Source organism: Gymnoscopelus braueri (genome assembly GCF_963280865.1).
Source record: "Gymnoscopelus braueri genome assembly, chromosome: 21".
Taxonomy (NCBI): Eukaryota; Metazoa; Chordata; class Actinopteri; order Myctophiformes; family Myctophidae; genus Gymnoscopelus; species Gymnoscopelus braueri.
This window is the reverse complement of record NC_137623.1, coordinates 31195464-31222231: the sequence shown is the minus strand read 5'-3', so window position 1 is coordinate 31222231 and position 26768 is coordinate 31195464. Positions and strand designations below refer to the sequence as shown.

The 26768-nt window shown below is 42.3% G+C and overlaps 1 protein-coding gene across 2 annotated transcripts in view; it reads left to right on the top strand.

Annotated features, from left to right (window-relative positions):
- Positions 1-25464, top strand: part of LOC308077615 (integrin beta-1-like) — a 63736-nt gene extending 38272 nt beyond the window's left edge. For both annotated transcript variants that reach the window (XM_080418373.1, XM_080418372.1), the window contains exons 2-16: positions 8720-8786; positions 9608-9693; positions 10211-10430; positions 10759-10929; positions 13605-13843; positions 14676-14831; positions 15110-15205; positions 15875-15964; positions 16224-16364; positions 17346-17548; positions 18791-19032; positions 19749-19971; positions 20777-21012; positions 21408-21574; positions 23476-25464. In XM_080418373.1, coding sequence (XP_080274499.1) covers positions 8720-8786; positions 9608-9693; positions 10211-10430; positions 10759-10929; positions 13605-13843; positions 14676-14831; positions 15110-15205; positions 15875-15964; positions 16224-16364; positions 17346-17548; positions 18791-19032; positions 19749-19971; positions 20777-21012; positions 21408-21574; positions 23476-23541 — 2403 coding nt within the window. In that variant the 3' untranslated portion in view covers positions 23542-25464. The remainder of the gene's footprint in view (positions 1-8719; positions 8787-9607; positions 9694-10210; positions 10431-10758; positions 10930-13604; positions 13844-14675; positions 14832-15109; positions 15206-15874; positions 15965-16223; positions 16365-17345; positions 17549-18790; positions 19033-19748; positions 19972-20776; positions 21013-21407; positions 21575-23475) is intronic.
- Positions 25465-26768: the final 1304 nt, after the last annotated feature.

The following is a 26768-nucleotide window of genomic DNA, read 5'->3' as shown; positions in this document are numbered from 1 at the left end:
ATTCATGTTCTTGACAATTCCTCAGGTTAACAACAATTAAAGCATATGGCTGTGTGAGCGGAAGCACACAGGATAGCAATTTAGTTGTTCTCAAGTGGATTGAATGCACCTGAAACCAGCAATTCTACAGTTATTCTTTTCCTCTCCCCACTGGGCTTTCTGTGGTATTGTATGTGAAATAACCCCCTGCTCCTCTTATCATGGCCCAGGCTTTAAAGGAGTAGTTCACCCCAAAAAATACTTATTATCGATCAATTACACACCCCATGAAGCCTTGAATTCATGGAGATGTTTTAATTTTTGTTGCATTCCTAAGCCAATAATTTGATGACCGGCGGAGTGACTCAATGGAGACTCTTTGAGTCTACCGGTCATCAAATTATTGGCTTAGGAATGCGACAAAAACATCTCCATGAATTCATGGCTCCATGGGGTGAATAATCGATAGAAAAAAAGTCATTTTGGGGGTGAACTATCCCTTTAAAGTAAAAAATGCTTAATGTGGCATTTGAGGTGGAAACTATTGCTAGTGTTACTGATCCTAGTGTAGTCATTTTCTGGTCTATGTAGAACTATAAACCACATCCCGCTAACAGTGTTTCCGTGAGAAGATATCCCATATTTGTATTATTTCCCATATCAGTGTCCTGGATGCCTTTTGCGATTAACCCCCTCCCCCCAAACATGGACATCGGTCTCATTAGTCAGATTTATCGCATGAAAGCTCTCAGAGCTGAAGAGGTGGTACTCTGAGTGGGAGCTCTATGAAGATCTGCCCCTCTCCTCTAGTCTCCAAGGACTAGTCGATTAATGGCTTTTGTCTGCCATGAGAAGGCCCTCCGGATGGGGGTGGGGGGGGTTTAGGTGGTCCGCGAGCATGGACAGACACAGACAGACACTAGCTGTTTGGTATTCTCCTCCAGCATCGCGGGGAAGCTTGGATGTCTCTGTGCCCGGGGTATATGTTCCACTCTTGGCGCTGTTGAAGGGCATGCGAAGATGTCTAGGGGCCACGGTTATTGGCTCTGCTCGCACAGGAGGAGGGAGGGAGCCGAGAAACTGTGCAGGAGGGGAATGTCGGGGAGGGAGAGGATGGGAGTAGAATGCCAAAGATAGGCTTTATCATCTCCCGACTCCCATCATGCAGTGGAACGTGAAGGAAGACACACAGCAGTTGGACGGGGTTTTGGGAGAGAAGTGAAACGGGTTTAGGAAAGCACGCACATCAAAATGATAAAGTACCAGGTGCAGTGCAGAAGAAAACACGTGAAAACAGCACTCTAGATCACGGTGGGGGCCTCCAGGGGGGCCGGTTGGAAAGGAGAGGGGGAAAAAAATATTTTCAGTTCAAATTCAATGCATAAGATTATTGTGCCAGTTTAACCATTTCCACCTGGTATCCCTATTTTGGACATGTCATTATAGGACAATTGTAAAACATTTTCAAAGATTTTGCAAAAATTGCAAAAACAGCAGATATACGTACAAACTCACACCAGGTTGCTTTGTGACCTTGTAGATCGTCTGTCTCCGCTATTTCCGCTTTTTAGGGGTAGTGCCCGCTGTAGGGGTCCACACTGCCAGAGGCTATGGTTATTTGGGGGTCATTAGCATGGAAAGGTTTGGGAACCCTGAAGCGGTTTTACACAACCCCTGCACTAGATCATTTATATTGCACGATCCAGTGTGTGTTGTTTTCATGGGAGAGAACTGACCACACGGCGGCCATTTAGCTCTTACTCCACCTACTGGGTGGGGTGGAGTTGTAAGAGCAAAACAGCCACGCGTGAATGTGGTCAATAAATGGCTACCTTAGTTTGAACGGAGTGTAGTAAAAGTTGAAGCTACTCTTTCCCTTTGGAATTGAGGCGGCCCCCCTTTCCCCCTTCAAGCTGTGAGCAAAGGACCGCCCTTTCCTGTTTTTCTTTCTTTTCCATTCCTCCTACTCGTGGCCGGAGAAGAACAGCTCCTCATGAGTAAGGAAAACTCCCAGAGCTAGAAGAACTATACTCCTTCAAAAGCACTGTGACTCTGAGACACTGCCAGGCCTGGCTTTCAGCGCTTTATTCTTTCCTGTTTCTCTCTTTCTCTTTCGTCGTCCCTTATTCTCTGTGACTGTCCACATTCTCATCATTTACTGCAGTCCTCGCTGCACCAAGTTCTGCCAAGGTTTTGGAGACGTAGTAGCTAGATTTGAACCCATTAGGACATGAGGCAGATTTGACAAATGTCTTCTAAACAGTTTTCTGGAAAACTTACGTTGCTATATCAGTGGTTCTCAAACTTTTTCATGTCAAGGACCCCCAAAATTATATGTATTTGGCCGCGGACCCCCATCTCAAAATATGTTGTTCCAGGGACCCCCAGAAGCAAAGATTTGAGTTAAACATATTTGCTTTAAAAAATGTATATATTCATAGATTTGCACAAATTTTTCAAAAATGGCACATCTACAAGCTTATAGCATGGCACGAAGTGAAGCGCTATGAGCTTGTCTATCTACTATTTTTGAGTAGCCAAAGTATAAAATGACACAGATGCTTTCCCGGCTTTAATGGGTTAAAGGAGAGCAAATCCACCCGTTCATTCATGAAGTCTGTCTTTTAACTCTACTTACTTCTTTCTGTTTATCTTAAGACAATATATATCCCTCGTTCCTTTTAGAATTGTTTTAATGTAGTAATTTTTGAGGCAGTGAGATAACAGAGAGAGAAAAAACAGGTAGATATGCAAGTGTTGGAGACGAGGTATGACATAATGGCATTATAGCACTTTGAAAAACGTGAGTAGTGGCTGCTCACATTTTTCAAAGTGCAGTAAAGAGCATTGCAGGTCGTGGGTGACTGTCCTGCACATGCGGTATGGTCCATCCCCCAAGAATGCATTCAAAGCCAAGCCTAAGAGACTAAAGAGCCCGTAAAAGAAAAACAAGGGGCCATCAGACAGAGAAAGAGAGAGGCAGCGTCTCATTTCATAATCTATATAACTTTTTTATACACATAAATTAATGATGAGTTCATTGGGCTTTTTCATGCTGTGACCCACCTGTGGAGGTAATTTTGGCCCAGGACCAATCAAATATTTTGTGACGTAACCAAAATCATTTACATTTATACCATGTAAAAAGTGAGATAATTAACATTTCTGTATGTGCAGTATATTGTTCATCAGTATAGTATTCCCAACATTGAACAAATTAAACAGATGCATCATGTCAAGTTAGCAGTTATCAGGGAGAATTTTTAAAGAATGATATACAATAAAATCTGTTGGAACAGATTTGTAACCCTATATCATATCGGTGTGCCGGTATGTAATCCTGCATGCAAATTGTAACATTCAAAATAAAGTGCTGTGAATATCTGTTGTCACAAATAGTGCATAGAATTGCATTTCATAGAAAGTAATCAGCTTTCCTTAAAATTGTGTCAAGCATCAACAGTACAAAGTATGAATGCATTATTGCATTATTTTGTACATAAAAAAAAAAAAAGAATTGTGGCCATCCTACAGCCCACCTGGCCCCCTGCTGTGACCCACTTACGGGTCACGACCCACAGATTGAAAACCACGGCTCTATTCACCTGTTTCCTAGGCTGTGTGTTTTCCACTTCCTGTCGATTTCATCCAATGAAATCCAATGAAACTGGTCAGATGACCAATGATATCCAATGAAATCGACAGGAAGTGGAAAACACACAGCCTAGGAAAGAGGTGAATATGATAAGGACAGACAGAGGGAGTTGAATCGTGAGTTGTGTTACCATTGTCATACTTATCTACCTATACATTGGGATAGTTAACTCTCGCCGCTTCCGACGACACACTCATTCCATTGTTTCGGACTAAACACAACAACAAATCACATGTCACCACAACACTAGCCACAGCGTGCGCGATGAATTTATGGGTGGCATAGGCTACTTCTCATTGCTCACTACACATTTGCCTCCTCGTAGCACATTTAATTCAACTCACCACATTAATGAACACACCGGACGGGGAAACACTTTCGCACCGCACCGTTTACCGTGAGCACACCCGAGCGCCGACGGCAACAGCCGACGCTACACGAAGTGGCGGCCATTGAAATCTCTCTGCATCGCCACAACAACAGACGCGAGCCCTTCGCTTCAACCCCCGCTCTTGCTTACCTTTTTGTTTGGTCTCTATCCCACCACACTCACGCTAATATGTCCTTAATTTTCGTACCATGCAAATCCCAAACAATACATTATTAGTTACCCGCGCCAGCGTCTACACGCTGCCTCTAACAGTCACCCGAACCGACTCGCCAGTCAGTCAGGATGCCAGGTTGGAGAAAAACAAGCGCCAGAAACAAGCAAGCAGGTTCATGAAAAAACAAAAGCCACAGGGAGCAAGCCGGTGGATCTATATGGGGTCTTGCCTCCCAAGACTCCCAGGGGGTCTCTTTTTTTTAAATGAGTTAATACATACAGAGAGAGGGACACGGAGGGACCAACAAGCACAAAGCCCCGAGCAGCGGATAGGGGGAAGGGGCGCGCAACGCCCCGACCCTCTAGTACTGTACAAAGTAGCTTATCCCTTTTCTTGAGCAAATCAACCCTCTGGTTTCAGCTCAGTTACTATGCTGTCTGGGTCTTTCCTTTATTTTTATTTCCACACACACAGAAATAGTTTTTGGCTTTGCGACTGTTTTGCTTGAGTCCCTTAATAGTCCCCACCCCTCCCTCCTCGTACTGGCACTGCAATCCCCGTCTGACAAGATATATGGCCGAAATATTTGTGAAGGTTTTTATGTCATTCACTTTCCAGGAGAGATAAATCAAACCGCCTGTGTTCCTATAGGTCTTTTTTCTTTTCTTTTCTTGGCATTATCATGCCTAGCTAAATATATGGCATCTTGGTTATTGGAGATGTCCTCGGCCCAACAAGACCTCTCCTGCGCCTTTATCCTATCCTCACTCCTTGGTACGTTGTTTTTAGTGCTTTCCACCCCACAGCTGCTAAGCTTCATGGATAGAATACGCCATGGCTGTTTTTCTAACTTGACACCTCGCTGGCGTTTTACAGGCATAGTTTGCATTAGAATGTTTCCCTGGAACTCAGAGCTGAAGTCGAAGCCCCAGCGAGAACGCTTAAGGAAATAACTTTTGCGTTTGTGGTTTTGACAGAAATAAGAGGAATGTAGGGTGCCTGGTGTCCCAACCGGTTAGTGCACAGACCATATGCATCTTGTTAACGCGAGGACCCGAGTTTGACTCCGACTCCTGTCTTGTCTCACGTCTCTCCCCTGTCTGCCCTTGGTTTCCTATCTCTCGATACTTTTCTGTCTGAAATAAAGCATAAAGATGCCGAGAAGAAGAAGAAATAAGAGGAATGTGAATTTATTTTCCTCACACGTCAACTCGATATTCACAGTGTCCGGAGAACTCGCTTCTTTCATTGTTCTTAAATCCTGTCCTAAGCTCTTGCAAAGACCACCATCACACCCTCTCTCAACAACCAAGCCCATTACTTGCTCTATTTCGAGCATTAACATAACTGTTTTCCGATAGCTTTATCTCCTCGCCAGAAGGCTGTTGGGTAGCTACTGTAAATGACAGTACAAGTGCTTTGAGCATGCCTGTCAGCCAGGAACAGTGTCGTATGATGATGGCCCGAGCCAGGCTAATTGTGGCGTTTACCTTGAGTAAGGACAGACACACACTTGCGCACACACACATGTAGAGCAGTGCAGGGAAGGCCCAAACAGGCTGATCTAATGTGGGGGGTTGCAGACTGGCTGTCTGCCCTGCCATGTGTATATAACCGGACACGCACGGGTCGGGCACACAGGAATGCTTCACTCAACACCATCCGCAGTGAACGTCGTCGGAACCTCCTTCACCACAGCGTTAGGGAATGCAGCCTTTTAATGTAGCCACTATGAATAGCCAAACGGTTACGGCAGGGTTAGAAAAGGAACACTTTACTGTAAGCCATGCTTTGCGTATCAAATGTGCTTAATCACTTTCAACCCGGGCATCCTTCTTTTGGGCATGTTTTAAGAAATGTTCAAAAACAGGCCCTTCTACAGAGAACGTCTGTTTTCGCCACGCACGTGACGCCATCGTGCGATGAAGTCTAAAAGAGGGCTTTAGTGTTTAAAGTTGAGTGTCGGCTGAACACTGTCTGTCTCGCTTTAATGTGAACCATGTGCCTTTAATGTGCAGCACAGTAGGGAATTAGCCACTGTTCACTTTTGCGCTAGCTCCCCTAGGTTGTATGATTTGTGACGAGGCAGGAAATTGCCCCTTACATTCCACATGTTAATTAGATTTGCCACAACTCGAGCCTTCGTCGGCCAGCTCACCATAATAAAGCATCAGGCGATATATCATTGATTTGATTCATTCATTTCCTCTTCAGCCACTTTACTGGCTCTCATTAAATATAGCTGTGTCTTTTGATATATTTATATTTTGAACTTTTTTTAATTACCCTTAATTATTAGAGCCTGACCAATTCCATATTTCTGGGTCTGATGCCAATCCTGATTCTGGAGTGTGATTACCAATATTTCGACCAATATTTTGTAAACAAACTAATAATAATAGTAAAATCAATATTTAAATCCAATAGTTAACTTATAAGCAAACAAATATATTCTGTATATATTATTCAATATATGAAAAGAACATTTAACTTTAATTATACAATAAACAAGCAAACTAAATATAAAATACATTACACACATACGGAACTTGATTTTATTTAACAACTTAAGCCCTATTCAAAATATCAAATCTACAAGCTCTATAAGCTTGCAGATCTGCTTTAAATTCTTAAAAACGTGGACATTTTCACCTATAATGACATGCCCAAAATAGGGACACCAGCTTAAATGCATAAATCGCGAAACATCGGCTGCATAATTGCTGATACTGATGTCTTTTAAAAAAAGTCAAATAATAGCCAATATATCAACAAAATATTGATTGATTGACATGCTTATTAACAGTACCCCAGGGGCTTGTTTCCATTGTGGTCCTTTGTACTCAATTCATCAGTAATACATTATAATACAGACAATACAATACAAGTTATACTACAAGAACATAATGGAATAAAGCTAAGTAGAATCATATGGTATATTTACAGAGAAAGTAGGGGCGGGGATCAGGGGATTCTATTAACAAGGTGTTCAAGGAGTTAAACTATGTTCACTTGTATTTTGACGAAAGGAATTCTTTTAGGTTGGCTTTGCATTTGGGTAGGGAGTCGAGCTCCTTTATGTCTTTTGGTCGATCGTTCTATCGGTAGAGCTCTAATAATAATGCTCATGGAGAAAGTGCCTTCCCTTTATCCTCCTCACTGAGGCAGAACCTTCGATATTCGGTTAGGCCTCTTGGTTGAGTGCATCTCGTACAGTATTGACGTTAATGCTTTTACTGTAATCTCCAGCGAGTCATCACTGTCGTCCTTGTTCCAAGTTGTCTTGTTCTCTAATGGGCTGTTTGGCCCAGAGAAAGGCCATTTAAGTCCCCTTGTTTGTTGGTAAGCCGTGACGTTAGCATTAAGAAATGGGGAATGATTCATTGACATGTGCTGACCAGAAGGCGTGCACACAGCCGAGGGATCAATGGACATGACAGGAGAGAGGCTGACTCTAGGGAGGCCTGTGGACTATTTACAGTAAGAAAGTGATGCTGGGAGGCAAAGAGAGGCTGCTGACTTGTCAACTGTGTGTGTGTGTGTGTGTGTGTGTGTGTGTGTGTGTGTGTGTGTGTGTGTGTGTGTGTGTGTGTGTGTGTGTGTGTGTGTGTGTGTGTGTGTGTGTGTGTGTGTGTGTGTGTGTGTGTGTGTGTGTGTGTGTGTGTGTGTGTGTGTGTGTGCGCGCGTTGTTTTTATTACATTAGCTCCCTGTCACTCTGATGCTGCCTGAATAGCAAAGCCCCTGTCAGTGGTTATTATTATATTACCGCCAATTATAACTAGGCCTTTTTACAGATGTAATCCATCATTTGCTAAACACCCTCTTTAGCTCCCGGGGAGCTTTTGTCCAGGAAATTATAAACTCAAGCATTCAAGTCAACAAGCACTGCAGGGGGAGGGGGGAGGGGGGGTATCACTGTTAACAAAGAGAAATGTTTGACTCGTGGCTTTTTAACCACATAAACCCTAACGTCCCTATTCTGGGCATGTCATAATAGGCAAACATTCGTTGAAAATTGTCAAACATCTGGCAAAAAATTGCAGACCTACAAGCTCACAATACGTAGCATTGTGACACGTTGTGAGCTTGTAGATCTGCTATTTTTGGTGAAGATATTTGGTGTAGACCAGGGGTCTTCAGCAGGGGGCCGCCAAATATTTGTGTGAAAGGATTCTTTAAAAAAAATTTACAATACCACTTGAACCGTAGCATCCCTATTCTGAGGAGAACTTTAGCTAAGAATAGCAGCTCACAACATTAATTGACACAACACTGATGATAGTGCTGTCAAACAAGTCTATGGAGCTATTTATAAACCTATGAAAAAGTTTAATCTACAACACAATTTTATACAATATGTAGTGGGGGTCCCTGCTTCGTCTCATCTCTCTCTCAGCTAAAGGGTCCTTGAACTGAAAAACGTTGAAGATCCCTGGTGTAGACGGACAAAAGGAGGGGGCCAAAAACTGATCAAAGTATAGGGTTTAATTGGTTAAAGGTAGGCTAATAGGCTATACGTTTCCATTTGTGTGTTTTCAGATGGACCTGAAGCTGCTCTTGATATCCACCTTGCTAGGAGTCTTTTGCTACAGCAGGGCTCAGAACGGTAAGATGTTCATGTCACAACTCGTGTGTTTAACCAAGCCTTCTTAAGCCAGGTCAGCTTACGTATGATATCGTCTCTGTCAGGTGGAAACCTTTGTACGTCCAAAACAGTTACTTTTCAGGAAATGGGGGGGGGGGAATAACCTGTGTTATTATTGAGTTACAAGCTCTTACTAAATAAATACTTTTCATTGGTTAAATATTTATAAAAATCCATAGACACAGTCAAACACTTTCACTATCACTTAATTATTTCTCTTCAAAAATAATAATAATACATACAATTTATATCGCGCTTTTCTTCTTTTAAATCATTATTTTGGGGCTTTTATGCCTTTTATTGACAGGACAAGTAGGCTGACAGGAAATGGGGAGAGAGATGGGGAGTGACATGCAGCAAAGCCCGGCGGGATCGGGACTTGAACCCACGACACGTTGTCAGGCTACACTGAGCTCCAGGTGCCTGGAGGTCCAGGCCTATATTAAGCTTTTCTGAGTACTCAAAGTCGCTTTACAAAATATAAACAAAATAAAAACATGCCCTCCCCCTTCAGAATAAGACGTTCGGCCCTAGCCATAATGATGTCATTCAACCACAAGCTGGGCTCCACCTTAGCATCACAGAGCTTAGTGCAGAACGGAAAAGAGCGCAATGTTCCACCACCTTCCCTCTCCAATTACGCAGCGTTTCAGCACAACTCGTGTAAATACAGTGGGCTTCAACAGGCCTGCTTCTGCTGGTACCATTTCTCTCTCTCTCTCTCTCTTTCTCTCTCTCTCTCACAATCGGTTTCTCTTTCTCTCCTTTTATCTTCCATCCAGAGGGAAACGACTGCATCAGTGCCAATGCCAAGTTCTGCGGGGAATGCATCCAGGCTGGGGCCAAATGCGGCTGGTGCACAGACCCGGTATGTGGATCCGAGCCCTCAGCTTATTCACTGCTGCGCGGTGCTGTGTCATGCATAGCCGTTATGTGTAGACATCTCGGCTTGCTATTAATAACTTAGCGTCCCCTATTTATTTTTGGGCAAGTCATTATAGATACAAATTGTGAAAAGATATTATTAAATATTTCAACACTTATACACATTTTTAAAAAAGCAAAAATATCTGATCTACTCACATTGTGAGCTTGTAAATAGTGTATTTATACTTTGTCATATGACAAATAGTAATGACCCCCGCTGACAGGGGCTTTGCTATTCTCAGGCAGAGCTTAACAGACCTATACATCCATAAAACCTTGTCCTCAATAAGAATTGTTTTTTTGTTATTGTATAAAGCATAAAGACAGAGGACAGCAATGGTGCACACGTGATACGTGGTAACATTGTCCTTGACACAGTGAAGTCATTCTTTAGCATTTTCTTGACCAAACTGACCTTGGCATGAGTTCACACACTGTGTGATGTCTCCCATCCCCAGGACTTCCTGAACCAGGGCGAGACCCTGTCGACCCGATGCGACGAACTGCAGTCGCTGAGGAAGAGGGGCTGCGCGGAGGACAAGATCTCGAACCCGCGAGGACAAAAGAGGATCCTCAGGAATAAACCGGTGTCGAATCGCAAGAAGGGGACGGAGAATCTCCATCACTCCAACATCACACAGATCCAGCCCCAGAAACTCTCCTTGACCCTCCGCTCTGGTGAGGGACAGGGACATAGTGTTGCTGGAACATCCCCACTATCGTGACAACACGTAGTCCAACTATACTCTCTGTTTATTACATGCAATAACTAATCCTGTATTAGCCACAGAACAGCCTTTAGAACGTTGCTGTCCCTATGCTATTTCTGAGGCAGTTCTGAAGTTGTTTTTGTCTCTCGGAATAAATATTTACTCCTGTAGTGTAACAAAATGTACCTGTTCAAAACTGAGCTTTGAAAGGAGAAGTTCAGTCATTCTTGTACACAGTATGTTCCTATAGCATGTGAAGTGCAGAGCCTATAAATGCACGCCATCTGTTTGTGTAGGTGAGCCCCAGGCATTCAACCTGAAGTTCAAGCGGGCAGAGGACTACCCCATTGACCTGTACTACCTGATGGACCTGTCCTATTCCATGAAGGACGATCTGGAGAACGTCAAGAACCTGGGAACCAGTCTGATGCTGGAGATGTCCAAGATCACCTCTGACTTCAGGATAGGTGGGGAAATCACTCTGATCATGCAGAAACACCCGTACATGAACAAGTCATTCAATCCAATCTGTTCTGGTCAGTCTCCTAATTTATGTCCTGCCCGCAACAATGCATGGCAGGGTATTGTAACCAGTCCTGTCCCGTTTCTATGTCTGTTATAGGAAAATACCTCAAGGACGGATTTTCATTCAACTTGGTGGGAATGATCAATAGGCTGAAAAGTGGATTAGATTAGTGGAACTTTTAGGTCAAAAAGGTCATGCTCACAGTCACAATTGACATCGAATAGGTGACATTTCATGGGCCATAGGCTGCCCCGAAGAGATGATTAACATTTGAGTCAAAAAGGTCAAATTCGTGATTGAATGGTGTAATTGTCATGAAACTTGGTGGAACTCGGCAATCACAGGTCAATTGTCCCTTGAGGCTAAGGGATCAAAAACTCTTGTACTGGGGCCAAGAGCAATCCTACTATATCCTACTATATATTCTTGGAATCTCTGTCTTGTTCTGAATTTGCACACGAGAATTTGCTCATTACCAAGTGAAGACACTCACAAATGCGTTTTTGTGAATTCTGCAGCGTTTGGAAGTTACTGAGCATGCTGGGTCTGTTGTCACGGTTACGCTCCTCCAGGCGATGGGATGTACTCTGTTTTCACGGTCCCAACCAGTGGGCAGTCCCCGGATAGACTTAGCTACAAGGCTACGGGCTGTCAGCTCTTGGTGCTAACAGCGTTAGCGTGTTGTATACTCATCGATACACCGGAGCAGAGCGGCACGAGCACTGCAGCTCACCACGTGTCAGAAAGTACATTATTTCAAGAATTTGAAATAGGGCGTCTATGCGAACACAATTGGCCCGTGTTCGGGGGAGGGAAGCCGGGCGGTGAGGGTGATATTGGTCATTGCACAGAATCCTACAGGCTGGGGCGGCACCTGTCAGCGGGGAGTGTTGGGCGGGAGGAGTAGGAATCAATTGGCATAACGACTAAATTGGGGAGAAAAAGGGGGTAAAAAGAATTGGCTACTCTAAATTTTAAAAACCTATATTTTACATTTAGAAAATATATATTTTACAAACGAGACGGCTTTGGACAAAAACTTCTCTCTCTGTGTGAATGAGAACGACGGTGGAGCTCACTGCAGTGCGTGCGTGCGTGCGTGCGTGCGTGCGTGCGTGTGTGCGTGCGTGATTTAACTGTCAGAGCTAGGCAGAGTACAGATTGAGTCAGAGGACATGCCACAAATACCCTAGCTCAGTGAACCCCAACCTGGGGAAGCATTCGCTGGGGGTCCGTGACGACCTGCCTCAGAAATTCGAATTATTTAATTTCATAATGTGCCCATCCCAAGCTGATCTCCCACTGCATGCCTACTGCTTTGGGTAGCTGCCACAGCAGTAGCCTCCTTTAACAATGCCATCACCTTTGTTGTGCACTGCAGTGCACACTGCTCTCCCTCTTTCTTAAAATGTCTATATGAACGGTCGACTACAATGACCAATTACCAGCTACGCTTTCTTCATTCACTTGAATGGTGCTAATACTTGCTACGACTACTTTGTTTAGGTATGTTCAGCAATAAAAATGCAATGCATTCTATGCACATGACAGTGCCAGCCTCCTCTCCCAAACTTTAACTAAGCATGCAAGCATAACCCAAAGTCCTGCAAATACTTTGAGTGCGCACATCCCTGGGTATGGAAAAACAATCACTATTTTTCACCTATACAGACATTCCAACAAAACTAAGAAATGGGCCATGCCAGTTGCTCAGTCTTAGTCAATTAATTTCACATCTACTGTGGCAAGTTTTGTTGACTTTATTCAGGAGTTTCCGTGCCAAATCTGAACTGGGAAAGACTGCTTTCAGCATTGGTACATTGGTGTATTGAGGAAACGGTTGCTACGTTTGCTACCCTGTCACATTCAACAATCTCGTTGCCTGCCGCCCAGATTCAGGCAGTGTCGCAGCTTCCTGTATGCGTTGTTTTAAATTAAAATACCTCCAGCGTTTTGTTATAATAATAATAACTGCAAATACATATTCATTGAAAATGTCAAGGATGGCCCGGACCGGCCTGGGCCCCTGGCGTAGCGGTCCGGGAACTTATAGGCTCATAAGAAGCCTGACAGTGCATCGCGGGTTCGAGACGATCTTTACTGCGTGTCCCTCCCCATCTCTCACCCTGTTTCCTGTCAATCTCCACTATAAGCTATAAATAAAGGCATAAAAGCCCCCCAAAAAGATCTTTTAATGCATCTGTGTCATTTTTTTATTTGAGCTAAAAAGCATTATTTTACACTTTTGCTATGCAAAAATAGCAGATCTACAAGCTCATAGCGTGGCACCGAGTGCATATTTTCATATATATATATACTTTTAAAGCGAACATTTTTAACTCAAATCTTTTCTTCTGGGCGTCCCTGGAACAAAATATTTTGAGATGGGGGTCGGTGGCCAAATACATATCATTTTGGGGGTCCTTGACATGAAAAGGTTTGAGAACCACTGATATAGAAACATACGTTTTTTTCTGAAAACTAGTAAGATTTAGAAGACTTTTGTAGAATCGGCTTCAGGTCTTAATGGGTTAAAAGAGGAAAAAATGTATTTCCATTGTGTTCATTGTGTTCCGGAACATATTTTGAATCTCGTTTCCTTGTGTGTTTCTGAAGGCTTTGGCTCCTTTGTGGAGAAGACGGTCATGCCTTACATCAGCACTACTCCAGCTAAGCTGCTGAACCCGTGCACCGGGGACCAGAACTGCACCAGCCCCTTCAGCTACAAGAACGTGCTGAAGCTGACCAGCGACGGCAAGAAGTTCAACAACCTGGTGGGAATGCAGCACATCTCTGGGAACCTGGACTCTCCTGAGGGGGGCTTCGACGCCATCATGCAAGTGGCCGTGTGCCGGGTAAGTAGCAGTGTTGCCATGTCCGCTTATTATTAAGCGACTTCGGGCTTGTTTTTCTGTCAAGTCGCTTGTAAATATTGGTGGTTGCGGGTTCAGGTTATTTTGAGCTTGCTTCTAAAGTGTAGTTGGGCTTGCTTCCTAATGTTGTTTAAACTAGTGGTTTTCAAACATTTTCATGTCAAGGACCCCCAATTTAATATGTATTTGTCCGCGTACCCCCATCTGAATTTTTCTTTGCCAGAGACTTGCACAAGATTCAAGATTCTTTGAAAATGGCAGATCTCCAAGCTCACAACTTGAGTGTTGTGATCTTGTAGATCGGCTATTTTCAAATAGCCAATGTATATAGGTTTAAAGTTGTCGCCCAGTTGCTTCTTTTGGGCTTGTTTTCATGTACCTGGTTGCTTATTTCTCTTGCAAAATCTGGCAACACTGGTAAGTAAGTAGGCATGGGAAGAAAATCCTAGCGCTCCCGGCTGGCCCGCTAAGGCTAATAAACACATCCAGGTTTGTATTCCCACAATTATGGCATTTTCTTGCAGCGATACAAAGTTTATGTGGTGATTTGGCGATTATATCGTTAAAAAGGATTTCTTTTTATGAGATAGTGGTGTTTACTAGTGGATTTTTATTTGGATGCACGAAAATCAGCTCAACATGTTCAGATGTTTTGTTTTTAGTTTTTATATCCAGGTTTTTTCAATCAGATTTCATCAGTCTATGGGGGATAGCAAATTCTGGTATATTTGTACAGCTTTAAAGGAAAAACAATAAAGGTGAAACGCTATCTTTTACAGTAATTGTTTTCTTTTAATTGTTTTCCGTTCATCAGGAGCAGATTGGCTGGAGGGATGTGACCCGTCTGCTGGTGTTTTCCACCGATGCTGGCTTCCATTTTGCCGGGGACGGCAAGCTGGGCGGCATCGTACTCCCCAACGATGGGAAATGTCATCTGGAGAACGACATTTACACCATGAGCCACTACTATGTATGCAGCTCAGCATTCCTCTCCCTCAATTGTTTGTCACCTTTCTAAAAATGTTCACAAATAGCAGAGCTACAAGGTCACAACTCATCACATTGTGACGTTTTGTGAGCTCGTATATCTGACATTTTTGTACCACATGACACCGTCGTACGACGATGTATACATTAGGCTTAACTTAACGAGCTCCATATGTGAGAAAGTGCTGGGATTGTCTCTTTCCACTGACATTTTGTATCTCTATTTATGGTGAATTGTGGCTTTCCTTTCTCTCATTTTAGGATTATCCCTCCATCGCTCATCTGGTTCAGAAGCTGAGCGACAACAACATTCAGACCATATTTGCCGTCACCGAGGAGTTCCAGCCCGTGTATAAAGTTAGTCCTCGCTCGTTCTCTGGATGACAGATTTGTCACATGTTACTCAGTTGAAAATCTTTTTCATGTATTTTTTCCATTTTCTATTATTTTCAAGCAAACTTGAAGCACACGATGAGGCATAAAATTAGATTTACAGTTGTTTTTATACGTCCTTATCTCGGTTATCTTTGTCTTTGCTGGTCATCTCCTCCTACAATGTGAGTGAGCATGTTTGGAAGAAGCCCAGCACTTCCAAACATTTACCCAGACTAACGGCATCTGCTCCTGGTTAACAGTAGCATCTCCTTGAAGCTCTGATGATTTCCTTCTGCCCTGCTGCTGTTTATTTTTAACCCAACTGGATAACAGAGTTGGATAAAAGTTCCATTGTTGTGTCCACCATGACTGAAAACCTCAATACGGAACAACACCTCATTATTTCAAATATCAAGCCCATAATGAATCTTTTTTTTAATCTAGAAAAATGGCTTACCAGAGTTTCTTAAAACCTCATCATAGTTTGGGGTTTTACCATTCTGTCTGCCGTGCATTTGTGTTCCGCAGTTAAAAACTAAAAGCTGAAAACAAAGTATTGTTCTTCCTCGCTCGTGGCTTACAGTAGGGTTTCCAGTGATTGCAGGATTCCGCTGACATAAATGTGCACTGAGGTATATTTTCTCTGCTCAGGAGCTGAAGAATCTGATTCCAAAGTCTGCAGTGGGAACACTGTCTGCCAACTCTAGCAATGTGATAAACCTCATCATTGACGCCTACAACGTAAGTACAGTATACTGTGGAATAGATTCGCTGTCTACTTCAATCACTGCCACTTATGCACTATTATCTAAAACATTAAAGCATTAACATTCTCAATGTCTTTGCAACGGTTTATAACCATCCAAACAATTTAGAAACATGTATTCATGCTCAGTGCTGGGCTTAACACTTGTGGATTGTGGCTAAACAAAGCTACCAGCTGACATTCCGTGGAGGGCTGTAATAACATTTGCACTTGTTATCTCCGTGTTTCTGGCAGTCACTCTCATCGGAGGTCATTCTGGAGAACAGCAAGCTGCCAGAGGGAGTGACCATGGCGTATACGTCCCGTTGCAAGACCGGCGTGGTCAGCGAGGGTGAAAACGGCCGCAAGTGTTCCAACATCTCCATTGGCGATGAGGTGGGGACTGAAGGAGAAGATTTCGTTCTCGTTATATTTCTAATTAAATTAGTTTTTAAAATTGTGACTGAAATGGCATTCCAATGCCCCAAATTTACAAAGAATATCTAAAATAGCAGATCTGCAATGGTCACATCGCAATGCATTGTGAGTTTGTAGCCAGAGGATATGGCTGTGTGAGGGGCCTTGGGATGGAAAAGTCTGTGCCATTAAAGGACCATACGGGTGCTATTGCATGTTATTGACTACAAGTCATGTACAAGTCAATTTTACAAAGCATACCGTACTAGTTCTTTCTACCTTCCAGGAAGCCATTATTTGCCATTCATTTCAGTACAGTGTAAACATTTTTACTTGTTTTGTGATAGGAAATCCAAGTAAGTGAACTTTATTTGCCTTTATTTATTTATTTGTCGATGGTTATCATTGTGTTTTAAATGACGTTGAAAGCTCATTGATTGAAAAAGCGAAGCCTTCATGGTGACGGGAATACTAAACTAATAAGCTTAAGGTGGGTTTAAAGGAGTAGTTCACCCCAAAAAAATACTTATTTTCTATCAATTACACACCCCAGGAAGCCTTGAATTCATGGAGATTTTTTAGTTTTTGTCTCATTCCTAAGCCAATAATTTGATGACGGGCAGAGTCTCCGGTAGTAGACTCAAAGAGTCTCCTACTGAGTCTCCTATTGACGGTCATCAAATTAATGGCCGGGTACAACGGGCACTCTAACAAAGCCCCTGACATTGACACTATGACATGTCCAAAATAACTAACTGTTGCATGCTACTGTATGAATGAATTGTAGTCAACGGGCTAAACATGAAATAACACTGGTATGGTCCTTTTAAAGGTTATTGGATTTCAGATTTCACTTGGGAGATTTAGAACAATCACCCTTTTGCATTTTATACAAGGTATCTGCTGAAGTCACCCAGTATTTGAGCTCTCTTGACTGGTTGCTTCCTCCCTCCCTTCTAGGTGATGTTCACCATCAGTGTGACTGCTGCGGGCTGTCCCAAGCAGGGCAAGTCTGAAGTCATTAAGATTAAACCACTGGGCTTCACAGAGGAGGTGGAGATCACGTTGAACTTCATCTGTGAGTGTGAATGTCACAAGGATGGCATCCAGAACAGTGAGCTCTGCCACCATGGAAATGGAACATACGAATGTGGTGCCTGCAAGTGAGTTCCTGTTTGAGAAGAGTCCTCATGCATTTCATGAATTACCATGTACTGTAATACAGGGCGAGGCCAGTTTATTTGTGTTGCACATACACAAAGGCAATTCAGAGTGCTTTACATATCGTAAGGCACACAAAGAAAGAGAAAAGATTACAAAGGTCAAAATGCAATTATAGGTATTATACTCGGTCAAGTTGTGCGCTGTCTGTCAACACTGTCAGAAGTGTCTCGTAATATTGTGTATGAGTATTTATACTTCTGTTAAGCCACCATGTGGAAATAACCATGATACCATTACTGGTTTCGTGTTTCAAAAACACTTCTATGTTCCCAGATCATAGTTGGGCTCTCAGACACTGGGATTTCCCAAAACTCTCCGAACAGAGCTTATGGCTTTTCCAGACACGAATACATTCCATTAATTTACTCAAATGTAGCCAAAATGTGCTAGGGTGGCCCTGCACACTTTATATGAACGACCGTATTGAAGTCCTAAACTCATTTTGTCTTTACGCTGCCTCTTGATCTCACAATACTCCATCAGAATCAACAATTCACTTCTTAAAATGCACCACTTTGGATCAAAAGAAAAGTGTATTAATCAGTATACTTTGGCTGAAACTTTGAGACATAAAGGCAGGATTTAAAAGTTTGTTCAAGCATAATAAGTAAACGCTGCCTTGTTTTTAAATCTGGGATCATTTAGTAGGCCGGTCTTTGATGACCTGATACTTCTCCAGATTCATAATGTAAAAGCAAGTGTGGGATGTAGTTTGGCCTTAATACATTGAATGATTCAAAGACAATCAGCAATATTTTTTAATTAAGTCTTTGACTCTGGAAGAGATCACTGGAAGAGATCTGAGAATTATTGTAACGTGTTCCACTTTCTTAGTTCTAGTTATAACTAACAGCTGCATTCTGAATGAGCTCAAGCTTTTCTGAGAGACGACCACCAGATAATGTTTTTCTAACTCCTGCTTAGACTTGAACCCTCTAATTCTTGCAATATTAGGCTGACTATTAGGCTGACTTTGTTATTGACTTGTGGTGGCTATTATTTTTCATATATATTATTATAAGATCAAATTACTGATCGCCAAGAGTAAATTTGCTGTATTCATCAGTAAGAACAACCTGAGCTGAATTCCATGTGAGTGATAAAGCGCTGTACTGTAAAGTCTGTAAGCGTTGTGGGGTGGATCATGGTCAACCTAATCTGTCCTCTCCTCCGTCTCTCAGGTGCAACGAAGGGCGCGTGGGCAGACAGTGCGAGTGCAGCAGCAACGACGTGCCCACAGAGGACATGGACAAGGCGTGCCGGAAGGACAACGGCACCGACATCTGCAGCAACAACGGAGACTGCATCTGCGGGACGTGCGAGTGCAAGAAGAGGAACAACCACCCCGACGAGCGGTACACTGGCCAGTTCTGCGAGTGCGACAACTTCAACTGTGACCGCGCCGGGAACAGGCTGTGCGGAGGTGAGGATGACAAGTGGGATGTACTTTAAAATCACTTAAACCCTACAGAGCGTGCCAACGTGTCGTCACCACGGGGGGCATGGCATTGGGCGTGGCATTGGGCAATGTTAAGTCAACCTGGTTTTTACCCCTCAAAGATGTCCGCCGCTACCAAAAGACACTTGTTGACGCCCCCTTCAGGATTTTTGGCACGCTCTATACTTAGTTAGACCTTATTACCATGGGAATAAGGTCACCATGGTTACTGGGTCAAATTTGCATTGACAGAATGGAATAGACCTGAAAACGGCTGTCTCAACAGCTTTTGTGAAGTATAGACTGAACAAAACTGCTTGGTATCACTAAGTCACTAAGTAAAGACATTGCATAGATGTAGAGAGGCACCACTGTGTCTGAATCATGTGATGGCTTGAGACAGCTTCTCCCAGTTTCCCCCCAATTAGATTTACCACAAATGTTGAGAATTGCATGTTGTTTGGAAAGATGCTAGTTTCATTGTTTACCTGGTATACTAGTTTCTTTGAGGCACTACATTGTTCTCTCTGCACTCTACTAGAGTTCATGCTAAATACCTAAATTGTGCAATTGTAATTGATGACCAGCATTGTGACATTGTCCTGCGACTAAAATAGGATGTATTGCCTTTACCGAAAAACGTTGTTTCTGAATGGGACTAACTGGAAACAACCTTGTTTGATCTTGAATCTTGCATCCAGGGCACGGACGCTGTGACTGCAGAGTGTGTATCTGCGACCCCATGTGGACCGGGAGTGCCTGTGACTGTTCACTAGACACGAGCACCTGCATGGCGAGCAACCAGCAGATCTGTAACGGCAGGGGAACCTGCGATTGTGGAACCTGCAAGTGTACCAACCCCAAGTTCCAGGGCCCCACCTGTGAGGCCTGCCCTACCTGTCCCACAGTGTGCCCTGAACACAAGTGAGTACTGATGGAATACTGCCATGCAGAAATACTCTGTTACAAGCAAAAGGCCTGTGTTCAAAATTTTACTTAAGTAAAAGTACTGGCATCAAAATGTACTTAAAGTACCAAAAGTAAAAGTACTCATTGTGCAGAATGTCACATTTCACAAGTTCAAAATGTATTAAAAATCCTTTGAAAATAGCAGATCTACAATGCGTCGCATCGCGACGTATTGTGAGCTATTGTGGGCTATTTTCAAATGGCCGAAATGTATATAGGGCTGAAGTGGTTAATGTATGTTTTGTAATAATAATCAAAATCTACAAAGTAACTACTAGTAACTAAAGTTTTCAAATAATTGTAGTGGAGTAAAAGTACAATATTTGCCTCTGAGGTGTAGTGGAGTAGAAGTAAAAGTACTGAAATTGGAAATACTCTAGTAAAGTCAAAATACCTCAAAATTTTACTTAAGTACAGTACTTGAGTAAATGTACTTAGTTAGCGAGTCGTTTTAACATGTCTCACCAATGTGCCACTAGGGATGTTTTTTGTTTTTTTTAAGATAAGACAACATGAAGCACAGAAGCATTTGTGAAGTTTTGGCTTATTTTGTAAAACAAAATACAATAAATAATAATTATAATCGTCATCATCATAATGAATGTTAATGTAGAAAGATGTGTTTACACTCAAAGTATTGGCAGGAAAGAATCGGTATTGACGCCGGTATATCTGTGTACATTTTCAAACGATGCCCAGCCGTACGTACCACTGAGGAAATACCACAGCACACCGCCACTAACAACATATTCCCCCGCAGGGAGTGTGTCCAGTGCCGGGCGTTCGGCACAGGTGAGAAGAAGGACGTATGCGAGAAAGAGTGCAGCTACTTTAACCTGATCAAGGTGAAGGACCGGGACAAGCTGCCCCAGCCCAACACCGCCGACTTCCCAATTATGCACTGCAAGGAGAGAGACGCCAACGACTGCTGGTTCTATTTCACCTTCGCCGTCGTCAACAGCACGGTGACAGAGGTCCACGTGGTAGAAACACTGGGTAAGCAACAACATGGAGAGAGAGGAGGTCCGTGTGGTAGAAACACAGGGTAAGCAGAGGGTTGGTGAAAGGCTGGGACCAGTGGAAAGTGGAAAGAATCGTGGCCTTTTGAAAACACGAGGAAAATTACTTAGTTGGGTTTGAGGCATTGGGGCTCCTAAAATATGTTATGTTATGTTATGTTATGTTATGTTATGTTATGTTATGTTATGTTACTGTATGTTGTGTTGTGTTGTGTTGTGTTGTGTTGTGTTGTGTTGTGTTGTGTTGTGTTGTGTTGTGTTGTGTTGTGTTGTGTTGTGTTATGCCTGGAGCTCTGTTATATATAAACTAATTTATCGTTTGTTGTTTCAAGCTAACAGAATGCGTTACTGTACTCTCCCTTGTTTTTTCAGACTGCCCCGCCGGCCCTGACACCATTCCCATCGTGGCGGGCGTGGTGGCCGGCATTGTCCTGATTGGCCTGGCCCTTCTGCTGATCTGGAAGCTGTTCATGATCGTCCACGACAGAAGAGAGTTTGCCAAGTTTGAGAAGGAGAAGCTGAATGCTAAATGGGATACGGTGAGTGAGAAGAAAGAAAGAAGAAAAAAAACACCACCAATAACTAACAATAACCGGGAAAGATGGGCGTTTAGGGGAGATTTAAAAACATGTGTTTGGGGACTTTTGGCTGCATTTTGCGTTCTCCAAAAGTTGAGTAATTGAGATGTGGAAAACAGGTGTGTTCTGCTGTGCAGAGCTGCTGTACGGAGACAAGCTACTGAAGAACTGTGTTTTCACAGTAGCTGATGAGATGGGATGGGAATACCAGACCCGTTGATAACCTCACTCCTTTTTCTACACAGCTGCGTAAATGGATTGAATGATTGAATGATTGACTTTATAAAATGGAGACCGTCTGGAACTTTTGGGGGAATGTTATGCACCCTGAACATACCCCCCTCTTCCTAGTTCTTCTCCTCTCTGTTAGCCAGCATCAATATGGACATAACCACTGAATCTCTTGTACTTTAGCTCCACCTAGTGGCAAGTGTTTGGTAATTCATGGAAACGTTATACTGTGCAGTAAATAGGGCATTTATGACACAGATGTCCCATATCAAAGGAGGCGGAAAGTTTAGGCACACAGACACCTAGGTTTGCAGATCTTTTTCTTAGGAAAAGGCAGATATTTCTTTCTTCTTAGAACACTGTCCTTCCTTTCCTAGCAAGATAAAGGGGCTATTGGTGAATCTCAGAGAGATGTCTGTCTAGTGTTCTGTCTAGAGCTCAGAACATATGTATTCACAGTAGATACATTCAAATCCAACCGTGGAGTCACTGTTTCTCTTCATTTCAATTATTTCCTTCACTTTTCTCCATCTCTCTCTTTTCATATTCATCTGTCCATTATTTAGCTTTCTCTTCTGTCTGTTAGCTGTGCTTATGTTCTTTTATTTCCCAATTGTCTACCTGTAGCAAGAGAACCCCATATACAAGAGTCCTATCAATAAGTTCCAGAACCCAAACTATGGACGTAAAGCTGGCGTCCTATAAGTTTGTATTCCTTTCCTCTCTGCTTGTATCGCCTGCATGGGCTTTCTTTTGGTATGCATTTCCTGTTTCACTCTTAATCGCACTCTCCTGTGTTTTGTTTAATTCCACCTGTATCTCATCACTTTCAAATGACAAATAAGTGGGCAAACTGATTTGTCCACAAGGCAGGTACATACTTACAGTACAGTACGGGTCATAGTTGGAGCAAATGCATGGTGTGCTGTGATAGACAATAGTTAAAAGGTCATACAACCTGTTTAGGGTTTAGAGTATTAACCTCTTACTATACTTCAATGACTGTTGTCCCCCAGGGGCTATACTTGGCCCCCTCCTTTCCTCCCTCTCCAGGGGTGTCAAACTGTCGTAAGGGGTCCACTGCGGCCCCCACAATGATTCTCTCTCGCCGCTACTGTGAAAGTCTATGGCGGCTAGAGAACAATAGCCAGCCCTGGCCGTAATTACCATTAGTTTCACCATGGGTGGCCTCATTTACGTCGTCATTCACAGCATGACTACAGGGCCGAAGAGATTTGGTGTAGAGTCTATACCAAATCTATTCGGCGAAAGTAGCACACCAAATGTTCGCCTATTATGACATGTCCATAAAAGGGACACTAGGGTTCATGTGGTTACCGGTAATAGGATGTAAAAACCTTGCCCAGCGAGTATGTTGTCTTATGAAATCAGTGTGAGGTCCCTGTTGTACGTGAATTCTGGGAGTTTGGCTCATTATAAAAATAGCATGTTGTGATTGTTGACTCGAGTGCTCTCTGTCCGTGTTAAGGGTCACAAATGTCGCATTTGTGTCAAAGTGGATATCTGGATTTTGCGGTGGTTTTCCTATTGGTTTACCTTTACCTGCTATGCACTGAACATGTTAACACACTTGTATGAGAGACTCACACTTTCTTTTTTTTCTTTTTCAGGGTGAGAACCCAATCTACAAGAGTGCTGTTACGACTGTGGTCAATCCCAAATACGAAGGCAAATGATGGCCCTCCTGGTTTGCAAGAACATTGTCAGCAAGCATTTGGGAAAATGACACTATATAGCTCTGGTGGCATGAGAGGAGCGTGTGGTAGAGCCTCCAGTGTGTCCTTCATCACTAGGAACGTGTGGTAGAGCCTACAGTATGTCCTCCATGAGGGGAACATGTGCTAGATCCGACAGTATGTCCATCACTTCGCTTCAGTATTATAACAATTTGGCCACTGCATCTGTATTTCTTTTTAATAACAATTTATCATGTCTTTCTTTCTCATTGTATTCTAAATGTACAGTATATGTGTATATATACGTTAAAGTTGCATATTTGCTAAAGATGATGGAATTAAGGTGTGTGTTTTTTCCTGCCACGGGACTGGTATGGGCAAATTACTTTGCTTTTTTTTTTTACCAACAAAATGTGTAGACTATGGATGTATGATGGACAAGTATCTATTTCTCTCTCATAATCTAATCTCTCACTTTCATAATTTCTCTCTCACTATCATGTTTTCTCTCTGTCACTTACATTTCTCTCCTCGTCTCCAGATACTCTTACTTTCTCTGTGCACTGATGTCTTGTGTATTTCCAAGAGGACCTGAGTTAAATACATAGTTTGTCACACATAGCACATTATACATTATATGATATGTGTGTGTGTGTGTGTGTGTGTGTGTATGTAGAGCAAATATACACTACAAAGTGTTGGACAATGTTGAACATTCAATGAAGGTCAGTAGATTACAACGTGGTAGCATTATCAAGTTAGCTGTGGCTTACAAAAGTGCAAAATTCACATTGGTAAGAAATATCGAATGTTTCAAAAAAGATTTATTGCACTCTTAGGATACGTTCGGAAGTACGCTCTGAGCTCTCTGGTCGTTCTGAAATTCTGAGTGCTGTGCTCCCAGAGCAATCAGAGAGCACACTGGCTTGTTTGGTACTCTAGTCTAGACAGTATTCAACGTGCATCTACATGTAACAAAACAATAATAATAATATTTTAATACATGGACGGGATGAATTGAATGAATATTAGAAGATAAAAATGGCAACGTTAGTTAATTAGTATCTCCTCTGAACGTTTAGAAATGAACTGATATATCAAAACCAGGGCACTCTGAAATCGGAGCAGATTCTCAGAATGTATTTCTGAACGCAACCTTATTAAGTACTGCAGTCCTTCTTGAAGGACAGAGACATTCAGATACTATCACAAAGGGATTGTATACCACTTGTTTTTAAAGGTCAAAGTGTGGCCATGTTGAAATCAAATGATTTGTATTGTTATGAAAATGATGAAATAAGGTACAACTAAAATGCAATGATCATTTTTATTCTACATTCTCAGGTCCTACTCTGTGCTCATGTCAAGTAAGCCAAATATATTGTCTTGTTTTTTTTGCTTTTTGTCAGCTTACGTTGCAAATTGTGAACAAATTATGAACTCACATTTGTGTATGTCACTAGAAGGTTTTTTGTTTGAAGAGTATCACATGAATGACCTCTAGTATGCCCAGGCATGCAATGCTCATTTGGTATGTTCTTGCACTCTTATTTCAATGACGTGACGCGCACGTCGCTTAGCACCTACACTGCAAGTCACACAATGGACAATTGATATGCACCTAGGCTTATTCCTATGTTAATTCGCTAGGTGTGAGTCGGGAGCCTTTGAAAACTTTGTTGAGGTGCGAATTTAAAGTAGTTTTAAATCTATGCGTGTGCCTGCGTGTGCTCCTGGTCAAATAGGTTCCGGCACGGCGTGCAAGGCCGTCCAGTGAGCATTGCACCCCTGAGTATGCCCCTGAGATACCACACAAAGGCCTACAGTAGATGGGTCTACACAGTATTGTTTTCAAAGTGCCTTTTATTTCAAAATTATCTCCCAAATTTATTTATTAAATAAAGTACAGAAAATGTGAGTGAATCTTGTTGTGAGCTTGAATTTAATAACCCTTAAAGTTAAACACTTTAAGGGAATTGTCTTATTCATTTTTCGTTATCATATTATTCGATATTAATTGAATAGACCTGGCCTATATTTTACATTTTAGTCATTTAGCTGCATCTCTTATAGGCCACAGCAACGTATTAATGACCAGATAGGAGTTCTGTGTAACATAACAGTTGATGACACTTGTGGGAATACATTTATGAGATTTTAGTTTGATAGCTGTAGCACAACACAAGCCACTTTCGTGCCTTATCGTGGCCAATTTACACTTTAGTTGCAGGTCTAACTGAAAATAGAGCTCACAACGCATTGCAGGCTACAGGACATAGCAGTGGCGGCCATTTTGTGGTTCCATAGATCGAAAGCCCATTCATTTTTCCCATAGAAATTTTAAAAATATATTTATATTATTATAAGCCTGGAACCAAGCCATCCAGGCTCCTGGTGAATCATGACCATAAAACCTTTGATTCTGTGTCAAAACATATTTGAATATTTAATTATATCATATACTATATTTAATAAATACCCTTTTTTTTTGCGGTTTTCAAATATATTTTTGACACAAAATCACATAAGTTTTATGGTCATGAATCACCAGGAGCCTGGGTGGCTTGGTTCCAGGCTTAGAATAATTAATATAAATCTTTCCAGAAATCTCTATGGGAAACATTTATGGGCTTTCGATCTGTGGAACCACAAGATAGTAATCTTTGCTATAGAGTGTTTGTTCAGTTACAGGGGTCTCCCTGTCTCTCCAGCTCATTTTCAGGTAGGTGACATTTCAGCCAATCAGGAGAGAGTACCCATTTATCAGCTTTATTTGTATAGTGTTCCAGTTCCAATTGTGTCTACTTTTCTTTGTGTCATCACTTCCAATTTCACTTGTTTAATCTGTATCCTGACTGAGTTCTCTATCCTGATTGGATGGTATCCTGACCTGAAAATGCATTTTCTTATTAAATAAAGCAATGATGATTACTATAAGAACTAGAGCTATTTAAAGACGGGGTGCCGTGATTTTCAGTGATCCCCCCCCCCCGCCCCCTAAAACATAATCATCAGGTATTATGGTTATACTAGGAGGAAGATTTTTTTCAAAAAAGTGTACAGAAATTGTTAAAATTATGTTTTTATGTGGACACGCCTTCAGTTCATTAAGTATACCTGGTTCTCACCTTAGCACCTCCTCCACCACCTTAGCACCACCCACCTGTCCTAGTCCCTCCTCCTCCTCATGCCCACACCTGTTGTGTTATGATAATGAGGGGGAGGGT